Source organism: Pelmatolapia mariae, linkage group LG3_W (assembly GCF_036321145.2).
Source record: "Pelmatolapia mariae isolate MD_Pm_ZW linkage group LG3_W, Pm_UMD_F_2, whole genome shotgun sequence".
NCBI lineage: Eukaryota > Metazoa > Chordata > Actinopteri > Cichliformes > Cichlidae > Pelmatolapia > Pelmatolapia mariae.
This window is the reverse complement of record NC_086229.1, coordinates 49117097-49127360: the sequence shown is the minus strand read 5'-3', so window position 1 is coordinate 49127360 and position 10264 is coordinate 49117097. Positions and strand designations below refer to the sequence as shown.

The 10264-nt window shown below is 40.2% G+C and overlaps 1 protein-coding gene across 1 annotated transcript; it reads right to left on the bottom strand.

Moving 5' to 3' along the window:
* Positions 1 to 6616: 6616 nt before the first annotated feature.
* On the bottom strand, positions 6617 to 9843 carry LOC134623271 (H-2 class II histocompatibility antigen, I-E beta chain-like). The gene is made up of 5 exons (XM_063468425.1): positions 9792 to 9843; positions 9321 to 9593; positions 7012 to 7225; positions 6852 to 6919; positions 6617 to 6753 (listed from the first exon to the last, which is right to left on the bottom strand). Exons 1-5 carry the CDS (start codon positions 9841 to 9843, stop codon positions 6617 to 6619), a joined length of 744 nt encoding a protein of 247 aa, XP_063324495.1.
* Between the last annotated feature and the right edge of the window lie 421 nt (positions 9844 to 10264).

Genomic DNA, 10264 nt, shown 5'->3' with positions numbered 1-10264 from the left:
GACACTGACAGATGTGCAGAGTTCCTGCAGCAAAGCTTTAAATGTGCTCAGAGAAACCAGTGACTGAACACAGTTTAAATCACATCACATGTTCAGGGAGCCACACACATCAAAGCTTCTTTGCCAAACTTGTAGGAGCCATTTTTCCCATTGAGTATTTTTTTTTTAAATAACAGAATAACAACACCGCTAACCCAAGCAGATTTACCTAACTGAACCACTTTTATTTCCCAGTAAAACCAAGGAATTTTCTGAGACATGTCATCAAAGACTGCTGTTCTGTGCTGCAGGACAGTGGTTTCACGGTCAGTGTTTAAACTGGTTTAAACTGGTTGTTTTTGACATTGAAGTGTTGATGTAGCTAAATAAACACACAGGTGCGAGTTTCTGTTTATTGTTGTTTGAAGACATCCAGTAAAAAATCTATAAATGTGTTTAGTCATGGATCATGTTGTGTGTAGCCCATTCCAGACATCAGGAGTCTGCTGAATACATGAAGCACCTGATTCTTATTGGATCAGAAAAAATGAAGACAAGGACCAGGATCCTGCCTCATTCATTGGAAGATGGTGTCGGATCTGCATAAAGAGACAAAGACAAAGAGCAAAATTTTTATCCACATTATGAAAACTTGATCAAACTACTACAGCAGGGGTTTCAAACTCCAATCCTCGAGAGCTACCTTCCAGCAGCTTTTAGATGCATCCCTACTCCAGCACAGCTGAATCAAATGGTTGGATTACCTCTTCAGCATGTCATCAAGTTTGTCAAAGGCCTGGTAACAAGCCATTCATTTGATTCAGGTGTGTCGAAACCAATGTTGGTCAAGTTACTTGAAAAAGTAATCAGTAACTAATTACTGATTAGGTGCAAGTGTGCTACAGCGGCGTTCGATAATTAGGAAGCGGTACCCTGTCAGCAGCAATGGCGCCTGTGTTTGGCTTTGCCGCTGCTACAGCTCGTTGGAGACGACAGTATAGTTTTTCACTGTACAATATAATTGTTGCTCTTTTGTATTCTGACTTTGCTTCTGCTGCTTTAATTTATGATTGGCATACACTGTTAAACATCAAAGACTCAATGGAGAGCTACTGTGACAGCTGGGACAGCTACAGAAAAACTTTTCCTCCTCCTCTGGTGTGTTCCTCACGTGAGTGCGTGCTACTGTTCACAACCCGCGACATTTCCACCCTCAAGAGACGAAAAAGGGGAACGAGGGCCGGCGTCCAGGTGAAATGGAGAAGGTACCGAAGGCTAGCTGCTTGACTGTGGGGTGACTTTCGGTGCCTGCGACCAGTTCCTCTCCTGTCGTTTGCTGGGGATGTTACTCCGCCGCCTGGGACCCGAGTCCCATGGCTCGAAAGCAGTTTGCTCACTCTGTGTCCGTCAAAAATTTTCCCTTTTGCTGGTGACAGCTACGTCTGCTCATCGATCAAGGTTTTTCCCAACTCTGGAGTCGCCGCCCTGCCCGGCAGGTCCACAGGTTTGCACAGGTGTTTAATTCAAGTACCGCTGCAGTCAGCTGTAGATTTCGCAGATAAACTGCCATCAATTCGGTTTACCCTGCTTAACGTTCGCTCTATAATGAACAAATCATTTATTCTAAATGATCTTTTTATTAAAGAGTCTCTAGATTTTCTGTGTCTGACTGAGACGTGGCAGCAAAATAAGGATTATGTCCACTTGAATGAAATCTGCCTGTCTGGCTGTTCTGTCATTGGAACTCAGCGTCTTTTAGGACGTGGTGGAGGACTCGCTGTTGTTTACCAGGACAGACTCATATGCAAACTGATGACCTCAGACTTTTTTTCTTCATTTGAGTCACAGATGATGAAGGTCGGTTCTCTGAAAACCTTTTACTGTATTTTAATCTATCGACCTCCTGGACCTGCTGGGGTCTTTCTAACTGAATTTAACGATCTTCTGACATTGATCGTTAAACCATAATGGCACCAGATACAGGTACCCATCCCTAGTGACCATAGTTGTATATTCTTTAATTTGTCATTTTACCTGGATCCTTCACCTCCTAAATTCATTATCCAAAGGCGGATTATAAACCAGGATGCTGCTAGAAGGTTCTCTGCCATGTTTGACCCTCGCTGGGCTCAAAATTATATAAACATTGTCTCGCCGGATATTCCTCATGTACCAGTCTATACTAACTCTGATTATAATGACTTTTTAAAGTATTTTGTTAATAAGGTCGCTGCCATCAGGTCTAATATTTCTCCATCATCCTCTCAGTATCACACTGACACGTTGCTTACCTCTGATACCTGGTCCTCTTTTACTCCTGTTACCTTACAGGACATCAGTGCTCTGCTTGGTCGAATGAAACTAACTTCAAGCCACCTTGATGTACTTCCTCCATCATTTTTCATTAGTGTGTTTGACTCTATTGGCCCCTGTATTCTGGAAATAATTAATACTTCTCTTTAAACTGGCTCAGTTCCCAGCGATTTTAAACAAGCTATTGTTGAACTAATACTAAAGAAACCAAATTTGGACCCATCTCTTCCAAGCAGTTACAGGTCAATATCAAAATTACTATTGGTGTCAAAGATCTTGGAAAAAACAGTTGCAGAACAACTTAACAACTTTTTGGAGAAGAACAATTTTCTGGACATTTTCCAGTCTGGTTTTCGCAAATTGCACTCCACTGAAACTGCTTTACTTAAAGTGTCTAGTGACATTCTGATGGCAGCAGACACTGGAGAGTACACCGTTCTGGTTCTGTTGGATCTCAGCTCTGCTTTTGATACTGTTGATCACAGCATCATGATTAGGGATGGGTACCATTCTGACATCAACGGTAGTAACCAGACCGAAAAGCAGTGCACATTTCGGTGCTTTTTTTCGGTGCTTTTTTTTCCTGAGCCAATTCTAGCCAATCATTTTACGTTTCCGAGGATAGTAGGCGGGCCCAGGTACGTACGTTCTTTTAGAGCAGAGCTACAGATTAAAAATGCCCAAGGCGAAGCGGTCAAAAGTCTGGCTGTACTTCACAGCAAAAGATGCAAACTCAGCAGCCTGCAACAAGTGCTTTAAGCTGATACTTTGATACTGTCAAAGGAGGTAACACCTCGAATCCGATGAAACACCTGGCAACGCATAGCGTTTTTTTTTTTTAAATGCGCCGTGTTTGATAGCTTGCTGCGAGACCTCACACCGTGCACATCTACTGTGGGTGTGGTGCCTGTTATCGGACCCGGAGTTAGCAACATCTCCCAAAAACCCGAAGAGGAGAGTCCTGGCCCCTAACCCTGCCAGTGTAGCAGAAATGATGATGGATGATGATGGCAGCAGCAGCCGTTCTTCTCTGCGTGAGTAGCTTAATGCTGTTCGTGTGTAATTTACGTTGAGTACGCTAACCGCATTATTACATTAATGCATGTAACTAGAAAACACCGTCGTAGTTACATGCGGCTGTCTTCTTGTTTGATGGCAGATACTAACTTCACCCTGGCCAAAAAGGCTAAAATGACCAAAGAAAAAGTGGAAAACAGTTAAACATGAGAAGTTTTTGGACAAAGTTTGTGTTTTTTCCATTGTTTAAGCACTGCTTCCAGCCAAGAGTGATATCATATATGCCCTATAGCTGAAGAAAAGGCTTACATTGTTATCTTTTTACAAAAAAAACAGCTGAACATGAGAGGTTTTTGGACCAATTTTGTGTTCTCCATTCTTTAAGCACCGGTTTGAGCACCGTTTAAGCACCGGCACCGTTTCAAAAGTATCGGTTTGGCACCGGTATCGGATAAAACCTAAACGATACCCATCCCTAATCAAAGGACTTGTTTGGGATTACTGGTGTTGTTTTAAAATGGTTTATGTCGTATCTATCTGAGAGATCCTTTACTGTCTGTATGAATCATGTGTTGTCGGAAACATCAGTTCTGCCTTTTGGGGTACCTCAAGCATCTGTTTTAGGACCTATTCTCTTTTTGCTGTATATATTCCCTCTAGGCCAAATTATCAGATGTTACAATAATATTTCTTATCATCTCTATGCTGATGACATTCAGTTATACTGTTCTTTCAAAGCTTCTGAGTTTTATAAATTGTCTTGTTTAAATAATTGTCTGTCAGAAATCAAACAATGGTTAAATGACAATTTCCTCCAGTTAAATGCAGATAAAACAGAAACCTTGATTATTGCACCTGATCACATGCTCTCAGAAATTAAGCAGCATATCAGTTTTTTAGACCCTTCATTTCAGTCGAGTCTCAGAAACTTAGGTGTTATATTTGACAGTTCAATGTCTCTTGAGAAACACTCTAAACAACTTGTCCGGGACTGTTTTTATCATCTAAGAAACATTTATAAACTCAGACTACTGGTGTCAAAGGCAGAACTTGAGATGATTATTCATGCTTTTATCTCTTCTTGTTTGGATTATTGTAACGGTCTTTTTACTTGTCTCAACAAATCAGCTCTGGATCGCCTTCAGTCTGTACAGAATGCAGCGGCAAGACTTTTAACTGGCACAAACAAGAGGTCACACATTACTCCAGTTTTGGCTTCTCTTCATTGGTTGCCAGTAAATTTTAGGGTCCATTTTAAAATTTTAGTTGTAACTTTTAGAGCTCTGCACGGTGAAGCTCCCCAGTACATCGCTGACCTGTTGAAACCTCATGCTTCATCCCGAGTACTTAGGTCTTCGGGTCAGAGGCTACTGGTGGTCCCACGTACTAGGTTTAAACCACGTGGGGATCGGGCTTTTCAGGCACTGGCACCTAGGCTGTGGAACTCCCTGCCGTTGTCTTTACGCTTCTAGACTCTACTGACTCCTTTAAAAAGCAGCTGAAGACATTTTTATACAAACAGGCTTTTAATTAATTTTAAATTGTATGTCTGATCTTATTGTGAAGCACTTTGTGATTTTTATCTGTGAAATGTGCTATATAAATAAATTTTCTTACTTACTTTTTTTCTAGGATCTGGATCTCTCTGAATTTCATATTCCCGTAGCAGTGTGCTAGGTACTTACTCAGAAGTTTAGGGTTTTTTTCACTGTAAAAAGAAGTTTTCTTCCCATGCAGTGTACAGTGGACGCTAATGTTTTTGTCACTTTTTACAGAATCAAACTCAAAGTAAGGTCAGTACTTCCACGCTTTAAACGCTGCACGGTCATACTCTCTCCTGCACTCGATATATTAACCATTGTTGATCTGCGCATGTCTGTTACCACACATGTCGCCCTCACTTACATCATTGTCATGATACACTCTCACGAAAAAAAATCACGGTTTAGTAATGCAGTAACGTAGCGTGATTACGGGAAAGTAACAGTAATCTCATTACCTTTTTTGCGATAGTAATCTTACTTTACTCGTTACTTGAAAAAAATAATCGGATTACAGTGACACGTTACTTGCAATGCGTTACTGCCCATCTCCGATCGAAACAAGGATGCATCTAAAAGCTGCAGGACGGTAGCTTTTGAGGACTGGAGTTGGACACCCCTGTTCTACAGCAATGGTTCAGTGAAAACCCCATCTCAACTGGTATGAAATCCCTCAGGTCTGTCAAAGACATGGCAATCCCTGAGACTTCAAGCACCTGAGGCTATCTTTAAATAGATAGTGAATCCAAACCTCCTATACAGGGATAGCTAGCATCTATCATATCTGAATGCAGCACTAAAATTATACTGTGGTCTGAATATGGACTTAAAACCTGTGAGAAACTGATTTAAAACTATCTGAAAGTGAATATCTGGGGGAACACATACGAGAATACTATTAAACCTTTAAACTTATTACAGAAGAAAGTGATACGAATGATTCATAATGTTAAATATAGAGAACATACAAATAAATTATTTATAAAATCGAAATTATTAAAATTAGGAGATTTAGTGAAATTACAGACACTATTGTCTGTGAAGGTTCTCAGTCATCCAGGTCATCGTAGTCAAAGGAGTTTGCGAAGAAAAGCGTCTGGACTACAGACACTATTAATTATGTTTAAGGCTAAAAATAATATTTTGCCCTTTAAGTTACAAAGAGTATTTTTATTGTGTTCAGGGGGAGAAGATAGCAGAAGGAAATTTTATTTTAAGCATCAGTTAGCTAGGACTACACAAATATTAATGAGTCCAACGGTTAGGGGTATACGATTGTGGAACTGTCTTCATTATAATTTAAAGAATTGTATGAATTTACATTGTTTTAAAAAGTGTTACATGCTTAAAACGATAACTCAATATGAAGAATGTGAATGAAATTGGGGTTCATTGAAAAAGGATCCATTATAATTTTTTGTTTTATTTATTTTAATTTTATTTTTCTCCTTGTTACTATGTGGAGTGGTATATTCTGATTGTAAATTTGTTGTTTGGTTTGGGTTAGGACCGGAGATAAATGTTAATGTTAGTTTGTTCCTTGATTTTTGGTGCCCACTTGTAATATAAGTTGGATTGTAGATAGGGGGCAGGGTTTAATAAGAATATTTTCTTCTTCCTGCTCCTTTTCACACATGGTTGCAGTGCTTTATTGATAGAAAGTGTGGTTGGTTTGTTGAACTGTTGTACCAAGTGTGAAATAAATAAATGAAATGAAATGAAATATAGAACAAATATAGTCTAATAAAGACTGATATAAAGTGCTGTTAAGTGGTCTGACCTCGGGCTTTCCACCTGTAGAAAATAAATCCAGCCAGAAGTAAGATCAGACCCAGGGTCAGTATAGAGGCTCCGATGGCAGACAGTGGTGTTGATTCAGATGTTGATTTGTCCGAGGACGGCTCTGAGTAGGACAGGTAACAGACAGAGGCCAATAGTTAAACAGACAGGTGAACAGTCAGATACATATTTGTGTGTACAGACAGACAGACAGGTATTTACCCCAGTCAGTGATCAGAGATTCTTTCAGGCTGACGTGCTCCACCACACAGGAGATCTTCTCCCCAGACCTTCAAGACAAATACCACTGATTCACAGACCACTCAAAGAACTGGATATGAGTATGGACATGGACCTGAATCTGGATTTGATGTGGTCTGACCTGGGTGTGTACTCCAGGTAGGAGTGGGACTGGTAGTACCAATCACCATTTGGCATCTCTTCAGTGGAAGTGACATCAGAGGAGACTTCTTGTCCGTCTCTGAGCCAGCTCACTTTGATCTCACTGGGAAAGAAGTCGTAAACGTTGCAGACCAACATGGCAGGATGTTGACCAGAAAGCGGAGTCTTGGACTTAATTCTGACCCTGGGCTGAACTAAAAACCGCAGAGACATTATATTTCCATTGTGGCAAAATTATGTGTGATGATATTTTTAAAGTGCTTTATTGACAAAAACATTTACAGTAGCAGGAATGCATTTCATACTGATCTGATACAAAATCATGTCATGAATACAGAAGTTGATACAGACTTTTACCTTCCATCTACAGAAACACTGTTAGCTCAGCTGTCAGAACTGCCATAATTTCTTGCATTTGTAACTAAATAAATTACTGCAGCTGCAAATTTAAAAAAAACAAAACAAAAGAGATTTTTTTCAGTTCAAAACAATTTTATTTATATAGCGCCAAATCACAACAGTTACCTCTAGGTGCTCTATATTGTAAGGTAAAAACCTACATTATTACAAGGAAAACAGAGAAAACCATAACAGTCAGATGACCCCTGTTAGATCTAAGCTCACAGACCTCGCTGTCTCAGAGACCTGTCACTGTGAACAAAGCAGACACTCAGAGCTCAATTGGTTTTCTTACCGGCAATGGAAGCATCTGGGTGAGCGGTGTTGCCATTCGCCCATCCAAGCAACAACTTCAAACCTGACTTTGTCTTTTGCCTCTTTTATTGACAGCAGTGGTTACATACTGTAACGGGGTGGATGTAGCTCAGGTGGCAGAGCAGGTCAGCCACTAATCAGAAGGTCGGTGGTTCGATCCCAGGCTGCCTCTAGGCTACATGCCAAATATCCTTGGGCAAGATACTAACTCCATGTTTGCCTACTGGTGGTGGTCAGAGGGCCCGGTGGCGCCAGTGTCCGGCAGCCTCGCCTCTGTCAGTGCGCCCCAGGGCAGCTGTGGCTACAATGTAGCTTGCCATTGCCAGTGTGTGAATGTGTGTGTAAATGGGTGGATGACTGAATGTAGTGTAAAGCGCTTTGGGAACCTTAGGGACTGAGTAAAGCGCTATACAAATGCAGGCCATTTACCATTTACAATTCAGTTAACCACGTGACTGTTAAGGCAAGCATCTGTGTGTGTGTGACACCATACAAGGCATGGCTTCTTATCAAGCCGTTTAGTCGCCCTACACGGGAGGCAACCTTTCAACGAGCTGACATGTGAAAAGCAGAAGTAAACAGTCTTGCACCTTAGAAGAATAAAACCTTCTGGTTTCTAAATGTATAACAGAAAATTATAGTGACGAGGCTGCTTCCTTAATCTCATGTCTGCACTTCTAAAGCTGAAAATAAAGCTTCTAATCCTCTTGCTCTTTCTGCACAATGACAACCATATTAGGACACATAAAATCAATGGTTATGTACATCTCAAATGACAATCTCAAAAGCATAAACTCTAACAACCCCCTATAAGCAAGCTTTTTGTCTGTAATTGAAATGAAAAACTCCCTTTCATATGGATGAAACCAAACTAAAGGAGGATTCAGGGTCACCTGATCCAGCTCTAGGTGCTTTAGCAAAAAGGTTTAAGTTTTAAGGCTAATTTTAAATGTAGAGATAGTGTTTGTCTCCCAAATCCAAACTGGTCTGGTTACACCGAAGAGGGGCCTGAAAATTGAAGGCTCTGCCTGCCTAGGACATTCTGATAATAATGAATTACAGTAGTCAAGCCTAGAAGTAATAAATGCATGAAGGAGTTTTGTTGTCACTCTGGAGAAAGCAGTCCCACATATTTTTTTTTTTTTAAATATGCACATTGAAGGACATATCATGGTCAAAAATGACACTTTTTGGAATTAAGAGATTTTTTTTCAAATTATAATTATGATTTAAAATATACATGTTGTCAGTATGAGTTTCTCTGGGATTAAACATGGGACGTTTCACCACCAGGATACAACACAAACTGTATTTACAGAAATATTTGTTAAATCGTCTATTTATTTTTAACTTTTATTTAAAGTTGTAATTTATCTCTGAAATAATAATAAAAAAACATGTTTATGTCAACCCTTTTTCTTGAATTTTAAAGACAGAACTCTAGTAGACTCAGGAGTTCTAAATGTATTTAAACCTTCAGGAGTTTAAGGATTATTAAACTGAGTGATTCAGAGTGTTGGTCATTGTGAGGCTGAACATAATCATCTAATAATGTCACAAAAAATACACACTCACCTGATTTAGCTATAATAGCCTGATCATGAATATCAATGTTGTGGTAACAGTATTCCGTTACCATTTGTCTCGTTGAATTCAGCAGTGCAGTACTATTGTTCAAGATCTCTGCCAGCATCACTCCATACTCAGTGACTCCAACATACTCCCCCACATTGCTGCTGAATCTGATGTACTCTATCTTGTTGTAGTAGTGAGAGTAGATGTACTCCATGTCCTTCAGCTCAGTGGAGTTAAATTCACAGCGATCCACACTATACTCTAAAAATCCATCTGAAGAACAAAACAGAACCACAGTGAAGTGCAGACTGTGGAGTACTGATCATACCTGCTGTTTAATGGAAGATTAAATATGAACTTATGTTGTATTAACAAGTGATCAGTGTATTATTTAGTGTATTGCAGAGTTTATTGATCAGTGATCCATGTGTTGATCAGTATATTGATCAGTGATCAGTGCATTGATTATACCTGCTGTGTGGATGGTGATGAATAGGAAGGTGTAGAGAAAAGATGAAGCCATGTTCCTGAGTTCTCCAAACAAATTAACTCAGTTTCAATGAGAGCTGCTTTAAAAACCAGATGATACAGTCACGTGATTGCAGTGTCACCTGTTACCAGGAAGAACTCTCTGAGATAGGCTTTAGCTATATCTGCTCACCCCACCCACCCCTTTCTTCTCTGGCTGATGCAGTGCCCGGTATGGCGCTGTGACTAAGGACTGTGGCAGGTGGTGGTATATAGTCTAAAGACTTTGGACTGTCCAGATTGAAACACTGTGACTCATTTGTTCAGATAAAGATAAACCAAATACAACATGATTTGGCTTCTATAAAGTGTGATATTATTCGCCCGTTCTTGGGGGTCCCTGGGTTGCTGTTCCCACCGTACAGGAGCCCCACGAACTCTCCACGCTTCGTCTCCGACTCTATGCGCCCGCAACA